The 25,606-nt window shown below is 47.1% G+C and overlaps 1 protein-coding gene across 16 annotated transcripts in view; it reads right to left on the bottom strand.

Annotated features, from left to right (window-relative positions):
* Positions 1-25,606, bottom strand: part of EVA1C (eva-1 homolog C) — a 108,994-nt gene that overhangs the window by 31,222 nt on the left and 52,166 nt on the right. For 11 of the 16 annotated variants that reach the window (XM_017526120.2, XM_017526122.2, XM_017526123.2 and 8 more), the window contains 2 exons: positions 16,247-16,336; positions 15,795-15,947 (listed from right to left, as the gene is read on the bottom strand). In XM_017526120.2, the coding sequence (XP_017381609.1) occupies positions 15,795-15,947; positions 16,247-16,336 (243 nt within the window). The remainder of the gene's footprint in view (positions 1-15,794; positions 15,948-16,246; positions 16,337-25,606) is intronic. The other 5 variants (XM_017526124.2, XM_017526127.2, XM_037737626.1 and 2 more) reach the window with 1 other exon arrangement.

The following is a 25,606-nucleotide window of genomic DNA, read 5'->3' as shown; positions in this document are numbered from 1 at the left end:
AAAAAAAGAAGAATAACAGTAAGATCAACAGCTCCGAATCCACTCTTTCTTCCTTTGTCTGCTCATGGCAATTGGTTCAAACAACACGTCTACAGCCAACTTCTAAAAGTACATGTCTGTACTTTAGAGGGAAGGACAATTTAAATATAGTTAATTACACACACACATATATAACCAAATAATAAGGAACATTATCATAAAAGCACTTGATTTGAATATATTCACGAAGGACGTCTACGGCCATACCACCCTGAATTCACTTGATCTTGTCTTATATTCATTCACCTGTTTTGTTAAGTACCATTCCACAAGTCTGATTAAAAAAAAAAAAACAAAAAACTGGGTGCTGGGCACACAGTAGGCACTCTACAATGAAGTACTTAATGAATGAATTCATGGTCTGGAATGAACAGCATGGCACATTACATCCCCTATCTCTGGCTTTAGAATGTGTTATTTTGCAGGGATGTCTGATCTGTGAGTTTGAATCTAGGCTGAGAAAGGCCGCTGCAGGGACATGAGGAAGCAGTGAGGCTGTCATCCTTCGTCTGGCTCCTGGATCAGCTCTTCCCAGCCACTCACCGGGAGGTTGGAATAAATCCATCTTCCTCTGAATGCCTGGGAGTGCTATACTGCAGTGTAAGGATGTGACTTGCTGGAGCTACTCTGGCGCGTCCTCATGAATGAAGAGTAAACACAAGTCAAGAAGTCCATAGAGCTTTTAGAGAATGTTTAAGTGCCTGTCTGTACCAAGTGCCAGAAACGTCAAGTCTGTCTTTGTGAAAGGCAAGTTTAGCTCAATCAGTACAGCAAGAATAGCCATGGCCCCACATCCCTGGCGCCAGGCAGGCCACCCACGGCTCAAATCAGGGCTTAATAAATAGACCGTTTGCAAAGGTGGGAATGGGATGAGGACATGGCACACCCAAAGGATGGCGCAGAACCCCAGGGCTCGGAATAGCAGGGAGGGCCGGGCGTGGTGGCTCATATCCATCATCCCAGCCCTGTGTAAGGCTGCAGTGAGAGGATTGCTTGAACTCAGGAGTTTGAGATCATCCTGGGCAACAGAACTAGACCTCGTCTCTACTAAAAACAAAATAAAAATTGGCAGGGTGTGGTGGTGCGCACCTGTAGTCCCAGCTTCTTGGGTGGCTGAGGCAGGAGGATCGCTTGAGTCTGGAAGATCGAGGCTGCAGTGAGCTATGATTGAGCCACTGCACTGTGGCCTGGGCAACAACAAGACTCCGTCTCGGAAAAAAAAAAAAAGAAAAGGAATAGCATTGGGATGTGACTACCCCCAAGCCTGAAGGGGCCAGGGCAGTGGTTCCAGAACACAGAGGGGGACATTCCGCAGACAGGGCTGCTGAATGGAGCAGGGCCCTTCAGACAAGCATGGCAACGCTTCTGCTGTGCCGTGTTCACTGTTTGTGCCTGGATCTCCCCTTGGGCTGATAGCCCCAGCCCAGGTAACCTAACAGACTGACAGACCCCAGGGTGACCCACGTGGGTGGCATGGGTTAACACAGTGTCCAGCTCAATAAATATATATATATATATTGAAATGGAGTTTCGCTCTTGTTGCCCAGGCTGGAGTGCAATGGCATGATCTTGGCTCACTGCAACCTCGGCCTCTTGGGTTTAAGTGAGTCCCCAGCCTCAGCCTCCCAAGTAGCTGGGATTACAGACATGTGTCACCACACCCAGCTAATTTTTTTTTGTATTTTTAGTAGAGATGGGGTTTCTCCATGCTGGCCAGGCTGGTCTCGATCTCCAGACCTCAGGTGATCCACCCACCTTGGCCTCCCAAAGTGCTGGGATTACACGCGTGAACCACCGTGCCCAGCCCCAACTCAATAAATATGAAATGGTAGTTCCTTTGCAAGGGCAGCAGCATCAAATTATGTTCCAGGGAGCCCCAGGGTTCAGAGGAGGTACCTTAGGGACTGGGCAGGTAGAGGAAGGCAGGAAGCTCATGTCTCAGGGAAACTCTTACACCCACTGGAGAACTGTGAAGAGGTTCAGTTCTTCTGTGATGAGGGTGAGCTCACTACTGTTTGCCCAGCACTTGAAATCTAATAAACTCACCGAGACTCAGTTTCCCTCCCGTGTAGCATGAAGAATATCTTTTTTCACTATATTTCTTTTTTGTTGTTGTTTGTTTTTGAGACAGACTTTCTCTCTTGTCATTCAGGCTGGAGTGCATTGGTGCAATCTCAGCTCACTGCAACCTCCGCCTCCTGGGTTCAGGCGATTCTCCTGCCTTAGCCTCTGAGTAGCTGGGACTATAGGCACCTGCCACCATGCCCAGCTAATTTTTTTGTATTTTTAGTAGAGATGGGGTTTCACCATGTTGGGTTGGCTGGTCTCGAACTCCTGGCCTTGTGATCCGCTCGCCACAGCCTCCCAAAGTGCTGGAATTACAGGCGTGAGCCACCGCACCTGGCCTTTTCACTGTATTTCTATGAGGTTTGTACGAGGCAACTGCAAAGGTAAGCCCACAAAAACACTGGCTGTCCTCTAAGCTTGCATGAACAATTTTTGTTTAAGGTCCCAGAAGATCATCTGCCTGTGGCAGCTGTGGGCAGCAGAACAGAGCAGTGGCAAAGAGTGAGACCTTGCTAAGCCTCAGTTTCCTTACTTGGACAAAGAAAGTGCTGGGAGCTGGCTCCTGGGGTGGTGTGAGTGTTGAGGGCAGTGCCACGTGCAGCCAGCCAGCTCCTGCACCCCTGCATGTGACTCAGCAATGTCATCATCAGGGCTCCTGATGCCAGATAGGAAATGGTGCGTTAGGAAAAGGCCTTTGGAACTTAGTCCATTTAGAGTCTACATGACATGCTGTCTTTGGTCCCTTAAAGTAAAAACAAGTATATATGGTACAGCATGATATGAACTAAATATTAAGACCCCAAATCCACATATAGGAAATAAAGAAGAAAACTGGAAGGAGGATAACCAAGATGATATTTTTGGCTGGTTGAAAAGAGATGTTTTGGGCCGGGCAAAGTGGCTCACGCCTGTAATCCCAACTCTTTGGGAGGCCGAGGTGGGAGGATCACCTGAGGTCAGGAGTTCGAGACCAGTCTAGCCAACATGGTGAAACCCCATCTCTACTAAAAATACAAAATTTAGCTGGGCATGGTGGCAGGCGCCTGTAATCCCAGTTACTCGGGAGGCTGAGGCAGGAGAATCACTTGATCCTGGGAGGCGGAGGTTGAAGTGAATCGAGATCTCAGCCACTGCACTCCAGCCTGGGGGATAGAGCAAGATGCTGTCTCCAAAGAAAAAAAAAAAAAAGAAAAGAAAAGAGATGTTTTATTCTCCCTTATCAATTTTAAGGTACATTTCAAGCTTTTGTGAGTTAACAATGATTTGAAATGAAAGTATCAAATGATCTTTCTTTGAAAGTAAAATGAGATTCATGTCTAGACAGATAACAGTTTTTGAACAGTGAGAGTCTTAGAGGCAATTTTTTTTCAGAATATTTGAATAAACTCTTCTTTTGATGTAACTTAATTTGTCCCAGACGTCATGAAATGTTTATCTAGAAGTAAAGACCTATCCTTTAACTTTTCTTCTAGTTTTTTTTTTTTTTTTTTTTTTTTTTTTTTTTTTTTTTTTTTTTTTTTTTTTTTTTTTTTTTTTTTTTTTTTTTTTTGCTGTGGTTGCACAGGGTTGACTGAGGATATTTTTGTTGTCTTAAGTGCCTTGTTTTATTTGGGGTTTTGAGCTGAGCACATTTACCAGTTGAAAAAAAAAAGGTTCTGTTTCTTCTCAACTGAATCACAATCCTTATATGTAAGTGGCCTAAAACTAGCCGCTTCTCCACTGAATTCCTCTCCCTAAGTAGAAAAAGCCTTAAGCCTCAAAAGAAGATAGAATGGAATATACGATTTCCACATAAGCCACCTGCGCTGGGAACAAATAGTCTGAATTGTGAAATTCATCTTAGAAGCCTGATGTTTCCAAACATAACTAGCATTGTTTTTTCCTGTTACAAAGTAAATACATGTTCACATTTTAGGAGAACAGAGAGGCCCAAACTGGGGCGGGGCAGGGAAGCCTTAGTAAATCTCACCACCAAGAAAAAAGCTAAATTAACCTTTAACGGATATCTTCCTAGTCACTTTTCTGTGTGTAAATGTCCTTCCCTCTCAATGGGATCACATAGAACAATTTTTTTTGTTTTGTTTTTTGAGATGGCACTTACTCTGTTGCCCAGGGTGGAGTGCAGTGGCACGATCTCAGCTTACTACAACCTCTGCCTCCCGGTTCAAGCGATTCTTCTGACTCCGCCTCCTGAGTAGCTGGGATTACAGGCATGCGCCACCACACCCGGCTAATTTTTGTATTTTTAGTAGAGACGAGGTTTTACCATGTTAGCCAGGCTAATCTCGAACTCCTTATCTCAGGCAATCCACCCGTCTTGGCCTCCCAAAGTGCTGGGATTATAGGCGTGAGCCACCACGTCCAGCAAAAAAGCTTTTTTGAGACAAGGTCTTGCTCTGTGGCCCAGGCTGGAGTGCAGTGGCACAGACACGGCTCACTGCAGCCTTAGCCCTCTGGACTCAAGCAATCTTCCCACGTTAGCCTCCTGAGTAGCTGGGACTACGCTACCCATGGCCGTGTTGCCGAGACTGGGACACGCCACCACTTCAGCTAATTTTTGTAGAGATGGGGTTTTGCCGTGTTGCTCAGGCTGGAATCACAGACATATGACTTTGCATGCTACACTTTCCCATTTACTAATATATTTGTGAACATTTTAAATAAACACTATTTTAAAGAGCTATATTGTGCTTCATTTTATAAACGTATCAACTCAATATCTTTTTTTTTTTTTTTTTTTTTTTTTTAAGAGACAGGGCCTTGCTCTGTCAACCAGGCTGGAGTGTAGTGGCACAATTATTGTTCACCACAGCCTCCAACTCCTGGGCTCAAGCGATCCTCCCACCTTAGCCTCCTGTGTAGGAATCCAACCCTATTTGCAATAACCTATTGACAGACATTCAGGTGATTTCAGTTTTGAGTACTATAAGCAATGCTATGTGAAACAGCCTTGGAGCTGAACATTTGCAAATGAGTATGATATTTCCATAGGAATTCTTGGAAGTAGATTGCTTTGTCAGAGGGCATTCCAAACATCACGGCTTTTAATACATACTTCCAAATGTTATCCAGAAAAACTGTACCAAGACACGCAGCTGTCAAAATTATATAACAGCACCTTGGGAAACCTGTTTTCTTAGGGTTTTTTTGTTTGGTTTTGAGACAGAGTCTTGCTCTGTCACCCAGGCTGGAGGGCAGTGGTGCAGTCTTAGCTCACTGCAACCTCTGCCTCCTGAGTTGAAGCGTTTCTCCTGCCTCAGCCTCCTGAGTAGCTGGGACTACAGGCACGTGCCAACACACCTGGCTAATATTTGTATTTTTAGTAGAGATGGGGGGGTTCACCATATGGACCAGGCTGGTCTCGAACTCCTGACCTCATGATTTACCCGCCTTAGCCTCCCAAAGTGGTGAGATTACAGGTATGAGCCACTGCGCCCGGACGTGAAGGACATATGCCTGATCATATTCTTTAAGGCTAAGAAGAAGAAGGAAAAAAAAAAAGAGTAGTGGGGACTACAGGTATGTGCCACCATGTCTGGCTACATTTTTAAAACTTCGTGTAGAGATAGGGGTGTCACTATGTTGCCCAGGCTGGTCTTGAACTCCTGGCCTCAAATGATTCTCCCACCTGAGCCTCCCAAAGTGCTGGGATCATAAGAATGAATCACTGCACCGGTTGCTCTTGTGCTTTTAAGTTACTCTGGGAGTGCAAGAATTTATCTCAGTGAGCGTGAAAGAACCCACAGTGTGTCTTCGGGAAGAGGCCCAGGGTAACTCAGGTCTGATTCAGGTGTGACAGTGCCTTTGCTGACTCTGAGCTCTGAACCACTTGCAGGATTTTGTTGTTGTTTCTGTAGTGGTTATTTCCCTCCCAGGCTGATTTTATTTGCCCCTTCTGTTCTTTTTTTTGGAGACTGAGTCTCGCTCTGTCGCCCAGGCTGGAGTGCAGTGGCACTATCTCAGCTCACTGCAGTGTCCACCCCATGGGTTCAAGCAATTCTCCTGTTTCAGCCTCCCGAGTAGCAGGAACTACAGGCATGCGCCACCATGCGCAGCTAATTTTTTTGCATTTTTAGAGGAGAGGGGGTTTCCCCATGTTGGCCAGTCTGGTCTTGAACTCCTGACCTCAAGCAATCCACCCGCCTCAGCCTCCCAAAGTGCTGGGATTATAGGCGTGAGCCACCACGTCTGGCCTGCACCTTCTGTTTCTGGCAAACTGCCCTCCACCCCCAATACCTGTGATAACAAGATATTCAGCCATTTAATTTTTTTACCTTTTGGCTATTATTTAACACTGAAACTGAAGTTAATCGCTCCTTCTAACCTGTGTTTATTTAGATAATAAGGCTGGTTGCTTCAGTGGCACTGTCTTGGCAGTGGGAACCTCTGGCACCTCGATCTTTGCCTGAAAAGTCCGGGCCTGCCCACACTTCGCCTCAGGGTGGCCTCAGCCCAGCCTCTGAGGCCTATTGTGTGGTTTTCTCATCCTCTTTTTAAGGAAATAGCAGAATCCCCGGAGCTCATCCGGAAAATGTAAACCACAGTGGGAAATGACGCACCACAGTGGATGCCCAGATGGGCACATTCTGAAGCCTGGCGTCCTCAGGCCCAGCCCTTTGGGAAAGGCTCACTCCCGTCTCATGTAAAAATGCTGTTTTGCTGGTGCTCATTGGCCACCAAATATGGTCATTTTCATGTCTTCTTTCAGTTTCTTTTCTACCGGATGAGGCATAAATTCTGATGGAGCTCACTTGCTATAAGAGCTGTCAGAAATGACTTTGGGTCAGTCTCCCTCAAGATAAGACATCAGGCTGGGTGTGGTAGCTCACACATGTAATCCCAGCACTTTGGGAGGCCGAGGCAGGTGGATCACCTGAGGTCAGGAGTTCAAGACCAGTCTGGCCAATATCGTAAAACCCCATCTCTACTAAAAATACACAAAAAAATTAGCTGGGCATGGTGGTGGGCACCTGTAATCCCAGTTACTTGGGAGGCTGAGGCAGGAGAATCACTTGAACCTGGGAGGTGGAGGTTGCAGTGAGCTGAGATTGTATCACTATACTCCAGCCTGGGTGACAGAGTGAGATTCGGTCTCAAAAAAAAAAAAAAAAAAGTAACTTAATTATCTCTTTAAAGCCCCTCTCCCCAGATAAAGTCACATACTGAGGTAATGGGGGTTAGGACTTCAGCATATGAATTTGCGGAGGACACAAGTTAGCCCATAACAGCTTCAAGGTGGTCTCCAGTGAGGCCCACCTCTTGGAATTCATGCTCTGTACAGCTTCCTCCCACCGTGAACCAGAGCTTATATGGGTGACCGTGGGCAGAGGTGACACTGTATGGCTTCCTCAGTTCTTTTGCATCACTTTCTCTGAGGGAAACCAGCTGCCATGTGGTAAGGACACGTAAGAGACCCATGTGGGGAGGAAGGGACATTTCCCACCAACAATCAGAACTAAACCGCCCACCCATGAGTCAGTCCCCTCGAAAGTCCAGCCTCAGGCGACTGCAGGATCAGGGCGGCCACTTCCTGGAACCCTGTGAGACCCTGAGCAAGAACTGCCAGGTGACACCATCCCTGAATTCCTGTCCCACAGTAATCAATGTTTTGTTTTAAGCCATTCAACTTGGAGGTATTTGACTGGAAAACGAATTCACATTTAGATACTTGGAAGTGGGTTCCCAGGATAATGAAATCCTCAAACTGTGGGAGTGGCTTTGGGACCAAGCAGTGGGCGTGAGTTGGGGGACCTTGGGCATGTTAGGGGACATTTAAGGGCCTTGAAGAGAAGCCTGGTATGTGTCACGTTGATGTCCTGAAGCCAAGTGTGTCTTCAGGGCAGAGCTTCCCAGCTTACCTGTGAGTGGACACAGACTCTCTGGGATGTGTCCCCTCAGGCCGTGGCTGTCCCCAGGCCATTGATGCCAGCATTCAGTGGCATCTCTCTTTACTCCCTTTCCATATGGATGTAACTGTCTATGTGCTTGATGATGGGGATTTCTCTCCAAGTTGAGTATGAGCTTAGAGCCATTTTTACGTAATTGTAGTTCTAAGTAGATCCATCTGAGAAGCTCCGTTCAATAGCAGGTGGAGTGTGTGGCCAACACGGACCTCCTCAGTGCCTGCCTGATGCAGTTCAGTTGGGACCAGCTTAGGGTTTCATATGCGGAATGCTGGGGCACAGCTCTCCCTCCTCCGCACCCAGAGCTCAGAGGCTTTTTTGAGGCAGGTGGGGGAACCCTCGTGTTCTAGGGAACACCCAGGAGTGTGTGTCACATTGTGGTGTAGGGTACGGGGGTACAGCCAGCCAGGCCTCGGGCAGCCCTGGAGTGCTTATGGGGCAGGATGGGGTCACACCTATAACTTGGGGGATCACACACATGCCCCCTACTTCTCAGCCCTCTTCCTCTTGAACTTATTCTACATATGACATACACAGAATCAAAAAGGCAGTCAGCCCTACATAACGAACTGAAACGCCAAAAAAAAAAAAAAAGAAACCCAGAAAAAAACAAAAAAACTGACAACAGGAGGCTAGCTACGGCAGAAAAAGCACGTCGAGGGTTACTCTCCTGCTCTGCCAAGAACTCACACAATTTTGTACAATAAATTAATAAAGATCCCAACAGGAAAAAAAAGGCAAAGCCTAGAGAGGCAGGTGTGCAAGTTTGAATACAATAACCACAAAAATATGAGCAAACGGCCAAGGTCATTCATAATCAAAGACAGGCAAAATAAAAACCACATCGGAGGACCCTTTCATACCTCTTAAATTGGAAGCGTGCAGAAAAATCATACATAAAGCCGCCAGCGTTGCAGGGAAGCCACAGTTATGCATTCCTGTTTATACATATGAACTGACAGAATAAGTTTCTGGAACGAACGCTGTGAAGACCTGCAAACATACCCAGGCCGTCTTTTGGTATAAAACTTCTGGGAATTTATCCCAAGGAAGTCAGCCAGAAAAAAGAGCAAGCTACAAGCACAAGCTCATTACATATTGTTTACAATACTCGAAAGTCAGAAATAACGAAAAATATCGGCCCAGCACGTGAATTATTTGATGTGTCTCTTTAACACGATATTAGGAAGTCTCGGCATTGTTAGGATTTTTTTGGTCACATGGAAAAACACACATGATAAAAGGTAAAGGAAAATAAGGTGGGCCGCATATGCACCTGCTTAGAACTGCCGTTACGTAAAACAGTTCTAAGCTCATACACCACTTGGAGAGAAATCCAAAAAAGTAAGAAACTTTTCATCTGATGGATAACATTTGTGGCTGAATCTTTTTCTCATTTCTGTACAATATTATGGTGTTTGTGCAGAACAATAGAAATAATGATGATGAAGATGATGGTATTTTAGAAAGAACTGGGAATGCTCTCTTACAGCATCTGAGCACTAAAGCCGCACACAGCTGCTATGAAATCCAAAGTGGTCCCTGACCGTGGAGACGCTGTGGACGCTGGGGTTCACAATATGTGTTCCAAGGGGGTATCCAGTCTAAAGCAAATCGGGTTTTGCCAGACTTTAACTTACAGGCAAGAGGAAAAATACACAAATCATCCTCTCAAAGCAGATGTTCCATCATCCCACCAAACTCCCGCCAGCTTCTAGGGTTAAGGATAAAGACACTTTTTCCCCTTGAAATCAACAAGGATGGGCTGCAGTGGTAAATGGGAGCACAGAGCAGAGATCACACACACGCTGGCAGCCTGTGGCCCAGATGTGTCTGGAGGTATGTTTTGTTTGGTTCACACAATATTTTAAAAGTCGGAACATTACACACACACACACACACACACACACACACACACACACACACACACACACACAATCCAGATTTCCAGCATCCCATAAGAGGCTGGAAGCTGTGATACCACCAGGCCTACATTCCCAGTCTGTAACCAGATGATCATCCATCCTCAGGAGCCAAGGGTGGGCGCCTCACTTCAGAGGGGTTCTGACTCATTCCTATATCTCTCTAGATTCACATGAGCACCTGCTATGCCTGGCACTGCCCGAGTTTCTGGGAATTCCACAGACCAGTCCCTGCAGAGCCGCTCAGCTTCTGGGGAGAGGAACCACACACACACACCATGGTGTGTCTCCATGCTCTGGAGAAAGTTCAACAGAAGGGTCGCTGGAGAGGGACTGCAGGGACCATATGCCGTGCTGGCCGGTGCCTGGGGAAACCTCTCTGAGATGACATCTGGGTTGATTCCTGAATCCTGAGGCAGAGCTAGCCACACAAGAAGGGGTGAGCACAGTCCAGGCCAAAGGCACAGCTTGTGCAAAGGCCCAGGGGTATGAATGAGGGCAAAGTGCTCCAGAGGTGGTGAGGGAAGAGGCATTTGCAGCCAGACCACAGGTGAAGACTGCGGTATTCCAATTACAGTGGGCCGAGTGGAGGGCTTTAGGCAGAGATGTGATGTGCTCTGATTTAATTTAAATAAAATCCTGGCCAGGCTTGGTGACTAATGCCTATAATCCCATCACTTTAGGAGGCTGAGGCAGGAGGATCACTTGAGGCCAGGAGTTTAAGACCAACGTGAGCAAAATAGCAAGACTTCATCTTCACCATGCCAGGCATGGTGGCATGCACCTGTAGTGCCAGCTACTCGGGAGGCTGAGGTGAGAGAATGACTTGAGCCCATGAGTTGGAGGCTGCAGTGAGCTATGATGAATGCTTCACTGCATTCACGGCCACAGCAAAATGCCAGAGCCCTTCTCACCCTGTGGTCCGCAGCATGAAAAGGCTCAAAGACAAAAATCAAAGGGCTCTGGGGGTACCCTGTTCATCTGGTCCTCAGCCTCACATGGAAGGCTCAGCTCTGACCTCACCATTCAGGTCAGTGCTAAGGGTGGAAATACAAACCTTTGGTTTTCTGAGCTGGTACATTTTCTCCATCTAATTGGAGATGGAGTCTCGCTTTGTGGCCCAGTCTGGAGTGCAGTGGTGTGATCTCGGCTCACTGCAACTTCCACCTCCCAGATTCAAGCGATTCTCCTGCTTTAGCCTCCCAAGTAGCTAGGACTACAGGTGCACACCATCACACCCAGCTAATTTTTTGTATTTTAGTAGAGACAGGGTTTCACCATGTTGCCCGGACTGGTCTTGAACTCCTAAGTTCAGGCAGTCCGCCCGCCTCAGCCTCCCTTCTCCATCTAATTGAATGCTACAAAATTATTTTCTTCTTGGCTCAGGTAGGCCATACATGAAGCCTTTAAATTGCACTGGGCACATCACTGCATTCCAGCCTGGGTAACGGAGAGAGACCCTGTCTCCAAAAAATTGTTTTAAATAAATAAATATAAACCCTCTAGCTGCTAAGTGAAGAGGGGAGGCAGCCTCGATGTCCAGGAGAGAGATGCCCAGAGGGGCAGATGCTCTGCCCATGGGACTGGTGAAGGGAGTCGACGGGTAGCGGGCAGGAGACAGGAGGTCAAAAGAGTGTGCTTTTTCAGGTAGATGATATTAAAGCATGTTTAGACACGAGGGGTACACTGATGATTCTCTGGGGAGAAGAGGACAAGAGCAGTTTAAAGCTTTCATGTGGCCATGTGCAGTGGCTCATGTCTGTAATCCCAGCACTTTGGGAGGCCGAGACAGGTGGATCACCTGAGGTTGGGAGTTCAAGACCAGCCTGACCAATATGGAGAAACCCCCATCTCTACTAAAAATGTAAAATTAGCCAGGCGTGGTGGTGCATGCCTGTAATCCCAGCTACTAGGGAGGCTGAGGCTGGAGAATTGCTTGAACCTGGGAGGCAGACGTTGTCGTGAGCTGAGATTGCGTCACTGCACTCCAGCCTGGGTGACAGAGCGAGACTCTATCTCAAAAATAAATAAATAAAAATAAATCCAACTGTCATCCACCATTCCTAGAAATGAAAGTCAGCAACCAACTTAACACAAACCATTGAGCTTACAGATTTACCTGCTTGGCCAACTGAATTCTGCTCAAAAGAACAGCCGACAGGGATGTTACCTACTGCTGCTTCTTAAAACACATTCAGCTGAGTTAGATTTAGTAAGCCTGGGGAATGAAGTGCTTCTCTACAGTATTAAGAAATGGAGGCCAGGTGTGTTGGCTCAGGCACTTTGGGAGGCTGAGGTGAGTGGATCACCTGAGGTCAGGAGTTCAAGATCAGCCTGACCGATATGGTGAAACCTCTTCTCTACTAAAAACACAAAATTAGCTGGGTGTGGTGGTGCATGTCTGTAATCCCAGCTACTTGGGAGGCTGAGGCAGAAGAATTGCTTGAACCCAGGTGGCGGAAGTTGCAGTGAGCCGAGATTGCACCATTGCTCTCCAGCCTGGGCGACAGAGCGAGACTGCGTCCCAAAAAAAAGAAAAAAAGAAAGAAAAAGAAATGGAGTGGGCATAGGGGACACAGAGCCTGTAACGAAGGCATAGATGCCACAATGCCTTGCACAATCCCTGTGAAAGTTCTGGAAAGGTCTTCTTGAAGATGATAAAGGTTAGAATCAAAGAAAAAAAAAGTGAAAGCCATTTTTGCAGGAAGGAGTTAGAACACCAAGGGTCCCTCAGCCAGCTAAGGAACCAGATAATACAGGGAGCCCTGCAGGGTGTTAGGAAGGGTACTGACAGATTTGCCTTTGAGAAAGGCACCTAAGGCCACTGTGGGGAGAAAGGCAAGCTGGGAGCTGGGAGACGGCTGCAGTGGCCCGGCAATGGTCCTTTCCCTAAAGCAGTGGCAGGGAGAAAGGAGGAGGCGTGGAGACATTTAAGAGAGGGAAGACCACAGCATCCACCTGAACACACGCAGGTGTTATTGGAGGGGGAAGATAGGGCTCAGGAGCTCACACGTCACTTACTGGACCACAGCAGTGGGTAGTGTCATTAACAGACAATGAGGACCCCGCCATACATGTGCCTCTCTGCCCCATTTGGCGCTGAGCCTGTCAGGACACAAACCCTCACCTCCAGATCTAGTTAAGGGCAGTGTGTGCACATCAGCCTGGGCTGCCCTCCAGCAGACCTCCACCATTCTCTCACAAGGGCCCTCCCAGAATACGGGGCTTGGCCTCTGGGAGGCACATGTTCCAAAGGCTTTTTGATTCTCTCTTGAGACTCACCTGAGTAAAAGGTGCACTTAGCTCACCTTTTGTTAATTTTCTTTTTTTTTCAGATCCAAGGTATTACCTAGGCATGCATTTTTTTTTTTTTAAAGGGATGTTGAATTTCACATGCGATCCACACAGACATGGTAGCAATTTAATATAATAACGAGCTCGCAATAAGTGCAACTCCTTGGGCTGTTTCGCAGCTGGGTCTGTACTGTCTGGTAATACAGCAGAGAGAGATCAAGCTTTTTCACCCCCGCAGATTGGAATGTGATGGTTAACTTCACATGTCAATTTGACCAGGCTATTGCTCCCAGTTGTTTGGCCAAACACCAGCCCCGATGTTGCTGTGAAAGTGTGTTTTTTTTTTTTTTGAGACAGAGTTTCGCTCTTGTTACCCAGGCTGGAGTGCAATGGCGCGATCTCGGCTCACCGCAACCTCCGCCTCCTGGGTTCAGGCAATTCTCCTGCCTCAGCCTCCTGAGTAGCTGGGATTACAGGCACGCGCCACCATGCCCAGCTAATTTTTTGTATTTTTAGTAGAGACGGGGTTTCACCGTGTTGACCAGGATGGTCTCGATCTCTTGACCTTGTGATTCACCCGCCTCGGCCTCCCACAGTGCTGGGATTACAGGCTTGAGCCACCGCGCCCGGTGAAAGTGTTTTTAAGATGGGACTGACATTGACAGCAGTAGCCCTTGAGTCACGCAGATGAACGCCACCACATGGTTGGGCCTCGTCTCATCAGATGAAGCCCTTAGAAGCAAAGATGGAGGTTTCCCTAAAAAGTAATCCTCCTCAAGGCTGCAACACAGACGTTCTGCCTGAGTTCCCAGCTTGCTGTCCCGCAGAATTCAGGTTCAAAACTGCAGCCTCAACTCTTCCCTGAGTCTCCAGCCTGCCAGCCTGTCTTGCAGCTTTCAGACTTGCCAGCCCCCACCATCTAGTGAACTAATTCTTTAAAATCTCTCTGCATAGATGCATACACTTGCATATCCTATTGGTTCTGTCTCTCTGAATCATACAGGAGGGCTCTGATGAGTGAAGCTCTCAGGCCTACCACGGCCATCACCTTAAGAAGGATGACTTGCTGAGCCCTCATCAGTACTAAAGCCCAGCTACGATCCAGCCTCAGGGCCTTGCGTCTACTGTTCTCTCTGGACACATGTCCGGAGCTGGCTACAGGCTCACTTTCTCACCTCCTCCAAGTCCAGCATGCCCATCACTCCCTAAAATCGCACCTCTTTGCAGCGAACCTTGGCCTTCTCCACCTGCCCTTCCCCACCTGCCCTTCCCCATATATTTTTCTCCTTAGCACTGATCCCATCAGCACCTGACATATGACATGAGCATCCATTCATTATGTGATTTCTCACCACCTCCCCATCTGCTGCTGGAAGGTCAGCCCCATGAGGGTGTAAACCCTGTGTTGGGCCACTGATGACACCCCCTGCCTTGAACACGGCCCAGCATACAGCAGGTGCTCAATAACTACTCGGTGTGGAATGACGGAACAACTGACAGATTCGGGGATGTGAAGGCGAAAGGGCCCGTACACAGTGCGGCAGTTCCTCCCTGCCCTTGGCTTTCCCTTTAATCCAGGCACTGCCCACTGGCGTGGCTTCTTTCCTTGGGGAGCCAGGGCCCTAATCACTCAGGTGGCGCCCTAAGTATAACCCTACTGTGATGGTTAATACTGAGTGTCAACTTGATTGGATTGAAGGATACTAAGTATTTCCTGGGTGTGTCTTTGAGGGTGTTGCCAAAAGAAATTAACATTTGAGTCGGTGGGCTGGGGAACACACATCCATCCTTAATCAGGTGGGCAGCATCTAGTCAGCTGCCAGCGAATATAAACCAGGCAGAAAAACATGAAAAGGAGAGACTGGCCTAGCCGCCCAGCCTCAATCTTTCCCGAGCTGGATCTTCCTGCCCTCGAACATCAGACTCCAAGTTCTTCAGTTTTGAGACGCAAACTGGCTCTCCTTGTTCCTCAGCCTTGCAAACAGCCTATTGTGGGACCTGTGATCGTGTAAGTTAATACTGAATAAACTCCCCTTTAGTTGGTTACTATTCTTAGTGTTTATGTCTTAAGTTGTTTTTTTTTTTTTTTGAGACGGAGTCTTGCTCTTATTGCCCAGGCTGGAGTGCAGTGGTGCAACGTCAGAGCTTACTGCAACCTCCGCCTCCTGGGTTCAAGCAATTATCCTGCCTCAGCCTCCTGAGTAGCGGGGATTACAGGCACCTGCCACCATGCACAGCTAATTTTTGTATTTCTAGTAGAGATGGGGTTTTGCCATACTGGCCAGGCTGGTCTCGAACTCCTGACCTCGTGATCTGCCCGCCTCAGCCTCCCAAAGTGCTGGGATTATAGGTGTGAGCACGTGCCCTTTTTCTTTTACTTATTTATTTTTGGCAGATTACTGTTACAAGCATATATACATATGGGAGTTTATTAAGTATTAACTTATGCAATCATAAGGTCATGATCCTGTTTTAAGTATTAACTTTCATGATCATGTAGGATATATCCTATTAGTTCTGAGCCTGTAGAGACTCAGACCCCGACTAATGCACAGACAAAAGCACATACCAAAAGGGGGGAGCCATTCTGCTTCGGAGGAGCAGATGTCCCTTTCCTGGGTCCTCCTGCCGTAGGTCGCAGAGTAGATGTTGAGAAACTTGGATTCATGGCAGTGCAGTTTGAGCTCCTGGTCTTCACACACAGTTTTGTTTTTTAATTCATCTGAAGCAGAAACAAAAATGGAAGGCACCATCAGCTTCCCCCAGAAGAAGTAGTGAGCACTGTCCAAGTCCCACCGCTCATTTCCCTGGGGCTGCACCCTGAGAAGCTGGCAGTGGGGATGGCCCTATGGGCTCATGCCATCTCTGACCCTGGGAAACATAGCTCTCTGCAGGAAGCTGGTGGGAAGTAACTTGCTGACAAGCGCAAAGACCCTGGGAATTATACTAAGGGGCAAATGGAGGAGAGGTGTTGGCGTTAAGGAGGAAGGGCCGGCCATAAAGGAAGGTTCTCTTGCTCACCACTTACGGTCACACATTCCTTCGCTGAAGGGAGCCTTTTCTCAAATGTTGGCTTGGGGTCCACATAGGTAAAGACAGACCCGAAATTACCTGAAAGAAGCATTAAGCTTCTTTCTCTGTCTGGAGAGAGCCCAGTTAAATCTCACCACCAGCCCCTCAACTGGCATCCCCATGTGTGTATGCATTATTTATTATTTTATTTCAGTTTTTGAGAGACAGGGCTTTACTCTGCCACCCAGGCTAGAGTGCAGTGGTGCAATCATGGCTTACTGCAGCCTTGAACTTTTGGGTCAAACCTAGGCTTACGCGATCCTCTCGCCTCTGCTTCTCAAGTACCTGGGAGTATAGGAATGCACACCATGCCCAGCTTATATTTATTTGTTTAAAAGGCAAGAAAGAGGCTGGGTACAGTGGCTCACACCTGTAATCCCAGCACTTTGGGAGGCCGGGGTGGGAGGATCACAAGGTCGAGAGATCAAGACCATCCTGGCCAACATGGTGAAACCTCCGTCTCTACTAAAAATACAAAAATTAGCTGGGTGTGGTGGTGGGTGCCTGTAGGCCCAGCTACTCGGGAGGCTGAGGCAGGAGAATCGCTTGAATCTGGGAGGCAGAGGTTGCAGTGAGCCGAGGACACGCACTGCACTCCAGCCTGGCAACAGAGACTCCATCTCAAAAAAAAAAAAAAAAAAAAAAAGCAAGAAAGATGATATGATGCCAAATCAAACGATTTCCTTTACTAGGAAAGGGGCAAAAACAAGGCATGGTGTCAGTTAAGAATCCGTCTTTATAGAAGTGTGAAAAGTCTGCCCCCAGTCTGGTAAATCCAGGAACAGCTGACCCTCAAGCTGATGGTGCATTCTAGGTTAGGATGATCTGAACCAGGCTGCACTTTGTTCCCAAAGAACTCAGGGAAAAGTCTGTTTGTTTAATCTGCTTATCACGGTAAAATCTTTCTTTGCAATGTCATATAAAGTTGGCATTATGCTTGCACTGTTGAAGTTGTTTGTTTTTTTTTTTAAAGAAGGTACTCCAAAACCATTCAATTAGTAAAAACATTTAATAATGATTTGATTTTTTAAAGCAGTAATAGCTAACACTCCAGACACAAAAAAACCCATATGGTATGATTCCATTTATATGAAGGATTCAGGAGAGGCAAACCTTTAGGTTTGATGAGTGAGTGCCTGAGGCTGGAGGTGAGGTCACAGACAGAAAATGGACACAGGGAAGCCTCCAAAGATGGTGGGAATGTTTTATGATGGACTGTGGTCACAGTTGCACAACTCAGTAAATTCACAGAAAATCACTAGAGTGTACACTTGAAAAAGATGAATTTTATGCTATGTAAATGATATCTCAATAACGATATATTTAAATAATAATAGCTAACAGGGCTGAGTGCGGCGGCTCACACCTCACACCTCCCAGCACTTTGGGAGGCTGAGGCGGGCAGATCACCTGAGGTCAGGAGTTCGAGACCAGCCTGGCCAACATGGCGAAACTCTGCCTCTACTGAAGCTATACAAATTAGCCGGGTGTGGTGGTGGGCGTGTAATCTTGAGAGGCTGAGGCAAGTGAATCGCTTGAACTGGGGAGGCAGAGGTTGCAGTGAGATCATGCTACTGTGCTCCAGCCTAGGTAACACAGCAAGACTTTGTCTCAATAATAATAATAATGGCTAATACTTGCTGAAGACTTCCTCCCAACCAGGCCCTGTTCTAAGAGCTTTAAATGTATAAGTAAATGGAATATTCAAAGCAGCCCTTCTGAGAACAACCGCTTCAAATCCTTTGCATAGAGTGTATTGGATTTTTAAAAGTTGCGGGAGTGATTCATGTATTCTGGATGCTTTTTTCTCTTAGGTGTTAGAAAATTTTCTCTTATCTTGTCACTTATCTTAAACTTCACAAAATCAAAGCAAAGCAAAACATAAAGGGGACCACGGCCATTTATTTGCATATGTGGCTCTTACCCTTGCCAACTTTTTGTAAAGAAAAGTCTTTGAAAATGCTAGCTCTGGCGGGGCGCGATGGATGGCTCACACCTGTAATCCCAGCCCTCAGGGAGGCCTAGTGGGCAGATCACCTGAGGTTGGGAGTTTGAGGCCAGCCTGACCAACATGGAGAAAGCCTGTCTCTACTAAAAATACAAAATTAGCTGGGTATGAACACATGCCTGAAATCCCAGCTACTCTGGAGGTTCAGGCAGGAGAATCACTTGAACTTAGGAGGCAGAGGTTGCAGGGAGCCAAGATTGCACCATTGCACTCCAGCCTGGGCAACAAGAGCAAAACTCTGCCTAAATAATAATAATAAAATAAAATGAAATAAAATAAAAAATGCTAGCTCCACCCTGTCACCCCTCTTCTGGAGTTTTCTACTTTTTATAATCTTGCTCTGTCACCCAGGCTGGAATGCAATGTCGCGATCTTGGCTTACTGCAACCTCCACCTCTGGGTTCAAGTGGTTCTCCTGCCTCAGCCTCCTGAGTAGCTGGGACTACAGGCGCCCACCACCACGCCCAGCTAATTTTTGTAGTTTTAGTAGAGATGGGTTTTCGACATGTTAGCCAGGTTTGTCTCAAAGTTCTGACCTCAGGTAATCTGCCCGCCTCGGCCTCCCGAAGTGCAGATTACAGGCGTGAGCCACCGCGCCCAGCCTGGAGGTTTCTACTTTGAAATGGCAACCACATAGCAGACAGGTGCATTTTTTTAGCCAAACAAGCATTGGAGTCATTGAAGTTAACTGCAAACAAGAGTTAAATGACAAGAACTGCTAGAGCTGTCACGGGCTGGCCCAGAGCGGGCGGGAAGAGTGTGCAGAGGTTCCCTCTTCCACCCCAGCCTCTCACTCCTCTCACTGGCCCGTGTTCTCTTTCCACTTTTCTTTCTTGGATTGGAAGTACAGGCTGATTCCAGCTCCCAAACACACCTCAAGCCAAACTTTTCCCAACTGTGATTCGAAGCTCATTCATGGGTCTTGAAATCGTGAGTCGTGACCAATAATTTTGTGAAATATAGTTTAGAAAACAACAAAGGGCATCACATGAAGAAAGGATAAACACTGTTTTGTTATCTACACATTTCTTTTTCGGTTGTGTGTATACGAGTATGTGTTCTGCTGGGATAGAATGTGAAATGCTTTTCCTACTACGGGCTTCAATCACAATTTGAAAACGCCCTCCTGGATCCCTACAGAAAGGCATGAGCAGTACACATTAGGGCCACAGCAGCTGGCTAGATCTTCATATCCTGGAATCAACGATGCTAAGCTCCAAATTTAAAAAATGAAAGACAATAATTTCCAAATATAAATGTCACCTTTCTTTTTCTTTCTTTCTTTTTTTCTTTTTTTGAGACAGCGTCTCACTCTGTCACCCAGGCTGGAGTGCAAGGGGGCAATCTTGGCTCACTTCAACCTCCACCTCCCAGGCTTAAGTGATTCTTTTGCCTCAGCCTACCGAGGAGCTAGGATTACAAGCATGCAGCACCATGCCCGGCTAATTTTTATATTTTTTGTAGAGACAGGGTTTCACCATGTTGGCCAGGCTGGTCTTGAACTCCTGAACTCAAATGATCCACCCACCTAGACCTCTCAAAGTGCTGGGATTACAGGTGTGAGCCACCGCGCCCGGCCTAAATGCCATCTTTCTGTACCTTGTAAATTTCCATGACTTTCTACCAAAAGCAGAGAAGCAACAGTGAGACCAAATTTTGGACCACAGGAAGGAAAACTTTGCAGGATCTCAAGAGGACCACCAGCTCTGCTGCTAGCAAACTTTGTTTCTATCCTTTCATCCATGAGGATGGGAACATTCACGATGAATGAAAGGCTCAGAGCAGAAGCCAGGCTACAGATGCTCACAAAATCCTCATCCTTTCCTGGTAGTTTAACACACAGAAAGAACCACCACGAGCAAGAAAAATGAAAATGATGACTAAGCAAATGTCTCGAAGTCCCTTTACCCCCTAACTGGAATCTTAATTCAACAACTTAAACTTAGAGGCAAGGAAAGTTTTGTTTTCTTTTTCTAAATAAAAGACTGCCAAGTCTGACCCCAATGTCAGAAGGTTCGATTCTTTTTGGTGAGTCATATCCGCACTGGCATTTATGTGCAGTTTGAGTAGACGCTAAATCCCACCAACAACAAAATTTTGCCTGACTTCAAAGACCCAGAGTGAACGATGGCCTTTGATGCAGAAAAGACGGCTTGGATAGAAACCCCAAAAGAGCCAAAGCCCCCTTCCAACCAGGAGAACTTAGAAAAATGTTAAGAATGCCTTCCGGTGGCAGAGCTGGCACAGAAAGAGGGTGGAAGAAGGCAGGCCAAACCCAGCTTTATCTCCGCAAATTAGAAACTTTTTAAATGGAAATTGTTTTTCTTCTTTTTCTTTTTTTTTTTTTAATCAAAATTTTTTAAAGTTGGAAGAGTTTTTTTTTGTTGCTGTTTAAGGCATGTCAGGAAACGCATTTATTAGCCACATCTCTTTGATTTATTGAAGCCCATTCATTAAAGGTAGCCTCCATGCCAACAAAACCCTCCCAGAGTAACACAACACCCACATGCCAGGCCTCCAGCGATCTCCTCCCCAGATTACGAGCAAATCATCTCCTGGAACGGAGGGGCCTGTGAGTGTCACATTACATCCTTGGGGTGACGGCTATGTTATGTTGAGTCACTTGGTTCCTTGGGAATGTACTAATTCGCTGTCAGGTAACAGTGACATTTCTGGATTATAAAAAACAAGGGGAGTACTAACATCATTGCTACTCTTCTTAGAAGACTAGAATTTGTTTTAGAGCTGGGCGAGAGTTCTCTATTGGTCTCAGGTTAGAGAAGGTGTGGACAGCCTTCCAGAAGCAGGCTGCCAACACTTCTGGGAGTTTAGATGGGGACAATGGCAGGAGCCTGGGAAGGTAGAACCACGACTCTGCTTAAATGACAACAGCAACAAAATTCCCCTTCTCATTCTATTAGGTTGGCGCAAAAGTAATCGCCATTGGTTTTTGCCATTAAAACCAATGGGCAAAAACCACGATGACTTTTGCACCAACCTACCCATGAGAGGGCTCTGTGGGTCGTTCTGCTCCTCTTCAACACAACAGTCACAAAAACACATCACCAGCCGCCTTTCAAAGGTGGGTAGAGGAAGGATTATCCACAATGGGAATATTTTATTACTGACATTGCATACAACTGCCAGTGCATAGTGATGTTGAAATGTAGTCACTTTTATTTATTTTTATTATTTATTTATTTAGTAAATAAATCTCACCCTGTCATCTAGAATGCAGTGGTGAGATTATAGCTCACTGTACTCTCAAATTCCTGGGCTCAAGCAATCCTCCCGCTTCAGCCTCCCAAGTAGCTAGGATTGCGGGTTCATGCCACCATGCCTGGCTAATTTTCTTTGTTTGTTTATTTGTTTTGTAGAGATGGGGGTCTCACTATGTTACCCAGGCTAATCTCCGACTATTGGCCTCAAATGATTCTCCTACCTTGGGCTCCCAAAACACTGAGATTACAGGCATAACTCTATCCTTTAGCCATTCATGACTTTAGTAGAGTGACTTGAATTAGCTTATTGAAATAATAAGTACCAACTACTGAACTCCACTTCATGGTCCTGTGCTAAGCATGTTACATACAACCCTGTGTCTTATAACAGCCCTATGCAGAAGAGACATAATCCCCATGTTACAACCGAGTCCTAGAAAGTGTGCCCAACACACAGCAGAAAGGAATATAAACCCAGAACTGCCTAAATCCAAGCCTCACTGAAACCTACACTTCCTAAAGGGATGCAGTTTGGGAGGCGAGGCTGTGGGGAAGGAAGCGTAGTATACACTGGGGAAAAGAAGGTTCTAGTGAGGCTTCCCGGTAAAATAACTTTCCATAAAAACAAACAAATAAACCCCGATCAGTGGCATTTGCCAATTTCCCTGGTGTAACTATTCCCACCGTGGCAGATTCCACAGAACACAGGCAGAGCTGGTAAGAGATGCACGTAACTGGCTCTCAGGAGAAGAACTGGCTCCTCACACCTTCACAGGGTGCAGCAGTGAAGCCTTTGAACAATTACAGCGTCCTGCCCGACTGGAGCTGGGAAGTGAGAAGAGCCTCAGGAGGTGTGAGAGGTGCAGGAAATGAGGCAGGAAGGTGTGGAGACCATCTCACTTCTACCTCCTCAACGGCAGTGCCTCAGGTTGCCAGTGTTCAGGTTACATGTGGGCTCCGCCTCTCATCTGCTCTCTATGGGGCAGCCAAAGGGGCTTCATGACTTCATCACAGCACTCTCCCTGCTTAGATGCTGCCCTACAGATAGAGCCCCAACTCCTTCCTTGGCTGTGAGGGCCCGGGATCCCTGCTCCGGCTCCCTGGCTGGCACTCCCTCCTGCTGTTTTGGTGCTGTGCTCCTGCCCCGTAACTGGCTGTGCCAACGCACCTGCACCCTCCAGCCACAGGCTTCTGTATGCAGTGCTCTTTCTGTGCCCCCCATCCCTGCAGTTCTCAGCTCCATCATCACTTGCTCCAAAAAGCCTCCACTGAATCCCCAGTTGAGGACAGTTCCTCCTGTGAGGCTGGGTGTGGTGGTTCACACCTATGATCCCAGCACTTTGGGAGGCCAAGGTGGGCAGATCATGTGAGGTCTGGAGTTCAAGACCAGGCTGGCCAAGATGGTGAAACCCCTTCTCTACTGAAAATACAAAAATTAGCCGGGCATGGTGGCGCATGCCTGTAATCCCAGATATTTGGGAGGCTGAGGCAGGAGAATTGCTTGAACCTGGGAGGCAGAGGTTGTAGTGAGCCAAGATCGAGCCATTACACTCCAGCCTGGGCGATGGAGTGAGACCCTGTCTCAAAAAAATTAAAAAAAAAAAAAATCATCCTATGAGCTGCCTGCATAGTACCAAGCGCCTCTCCATGCATCCCTGACCCTACCTGGAATCTTGCATGTATTTGTGTGAGATTCACAGTGAATATCAGGCCCCCATGGGGCTGGACAATCTGGTTACCGAGGATGTGCTCACCTGTGTCTCCCCAGTGCTGAGCGCAGGACCTGGCCCCTGCTGGGTGAACATTTGCTCTGTGAATACATACTAAGCAGCTACGGTTCTGTGGGACAATGGTGAATCACTCAGAGTTCCTGCTCTCACGAGGCTCACAATCTGATGCTGTGTGTGTGCAAATAATACACAAGACATAAATAAGGTAAACCCAAATGAAGCTGCAGCTGTGAAGAAGATCAAATAGGATGCTGTGATAGAGAGGGACGATGGGGTGAGAGGGAGAGGCTTCCTTAGATTGTTTTTGTTTGTTTGTTTGTTTTGGACAGAGAAGGTCGCTCTTGAAAGGTGGAAACTATGCCAGGAGAAGGAACCAGCTATGTGAAGATTTCAGGAATGCTCGAGGGGTGAAGGAAGGTTGGGAAATACCCTCGAGGGGGTGTGGACATCATCCGCAACAGAGCCGCCATTCAGGGAATTTCTGTGGGATGTGAGTTGTTTTCATATTCAACTCCTGTGCACTGTAGGGACTTCATACATGTTTGCTGAAAAAATATGAATCACAGATGAAACCTCACATCGTAGTCCTGAGGCTGTGGCTCTGAACTCACTTATCAGAGGTTTGGTCAATTTTACAAAGGTCATTTGACTTCCTTAGAGGCTGGTTTTTCTCCATTTATTATGAAAATTTTCAAACATATAGAAATGTGAAAGAATATCACAACCGATAGTCATATTCCCACCACCTCAGTTCTTCAATTAACATCTTAACAAGGGCTGCTTTTTAAAGTGTAATCTTTTTCACCATGGAAGGAGGGAAGTGGAGAAGAGAAAAAAAAGGGCCGGGCACAGTGGCTCATGCCTGTAATCCTAGCACTTCGGGAGGCTGAGGCAGGAGGATTGTCTGAGCTCAGGAGTTCGAGACCAGCCTGGGCAACATGGTGAAACCCCGTCTCCACTAAAATACAAAAGAAATTAGCCGGGAGTGGTGGTGGGCACCCATAATCTCAGGGACTCGGGAGGCTGAGGCAGGAGAATTGCTTGAACCTGGGAGGAGGAGGTTGCAGTGAGCTGAGAATGGGCCACTGTACTCCAGCCTGGGTGACAGAACGAGACTCTGTCTCTTAACAAAAGAAAGAAAGAAAGAAAGAAAGAAAGAAAGAAAGAAAGAAAGAAAGAAAGAAAGAAAGAAAGAAAGAAAGAAAGAAAGAAAGAAAGAAGCCAGGCACAGTGGCTCACACCTGTAATCCCAGCACTTTGGGAGGCTGAGGCGGTGGATCACCTGAGGTCAGGAGTTCAAGACCAGCCTGACCAACATGGTGAAACCCCATCTCTACTAAAAATAAAAATTAAAAATTAGCCAGGCTTGGTGGTGCACACCTGTAATCCCAGTTACTCAGGAGGCTGAGGTAGGAGAATTGCTTGAACCCAGGAGGTTGCAGTGAGCCGAGATTGCACCATTACACTTCAGACTGGGCAATAAGAGCAAAGCTCCATCTCAAAAAAAAAAAAAAGAAAGAAAGAAAAAGAAAAAGAAGGTGAAGCTAATGACAGTCAAGGGTGTCTTCAAGGCCAGAATATAGTCATCTGTGAGATTCAGCGGTGGGAGGGACGTGATGCACACAAAGCTTTCCTTGAAGTGATTTCCTGAGTCTGTTGACTGAGGCAGGAGGTGACCCCAATGCCTGGGGGTAGAGGGAGGGTGGTTCTGAATGGCTGGGCCTGCTTGTAGGTATTTGTGATTGTGTGTACATGAGAGTGTGTGTGAGCACGTATGACAGTGTGTATGCATGTGACAGCTTGTATGCCTGTGAGTGTGTGTAATGGGGTATAAGGTGGTGGTGGTGTGCATGTGTGTGTGATGATGTGACTGTGAGCGTCCATCATGTGCTATGAGGGTGTGAGTGTGTTTGCATGTGCGCATGTGCAGTACTGCATGTGTGTGTGATGATGTGACTGTGAGCGTCCATCATGTGCTGTGAGGGTGTGAGTGTGTCTGCATGTGCGCATGTGCAGTACTGGAATTGCTCACGGCAGTTCCGAGGCATGTGGGCCCTGGCAGGGAAGGGGCTTGACAGAAGCCTGCAGATCTGTTGAAGGGATCCAGGGGTCTCTCCCCAGATGTGCACCTGAGACCATACTACGAGTGTGGCCTGGCCCCTCCCCACATAAGTCTGGCACCCAGGCCCCCAGGGCCTCGGGGAATGCTGGGCTCCAGGGTGGGAGCCAACAGAGAACAAAATGCAAGAAGTGAAAACAGGTGTGTTGGATGGTGGAGGGAGGCTGAAAATGTTTAACTCGGCTGGGCGCGGTGGCTCAGGACTGTAATACCAGCACTTTGGGAGGCTGA

Source organism: Cebus imitator, unplaced genomic scaffold, assembly GCF_001604975.1.
Source record: "Cebus imitator isolate Cc_AM_T3 unplaced genomic scaffold, Cebus_imitator-1.0 Scaffold41, whole genome shotgun sequence".
In the NCBI taxonomy this organism is placed as follows: Eukaryota; Metazoa; Chordata; class Mammalia; order Primates; family Cebidae; genus Cebus; species Cebus imitator.
This window is presented reverse-complemented; position numbering and strand designations above follow the sequence as displayed.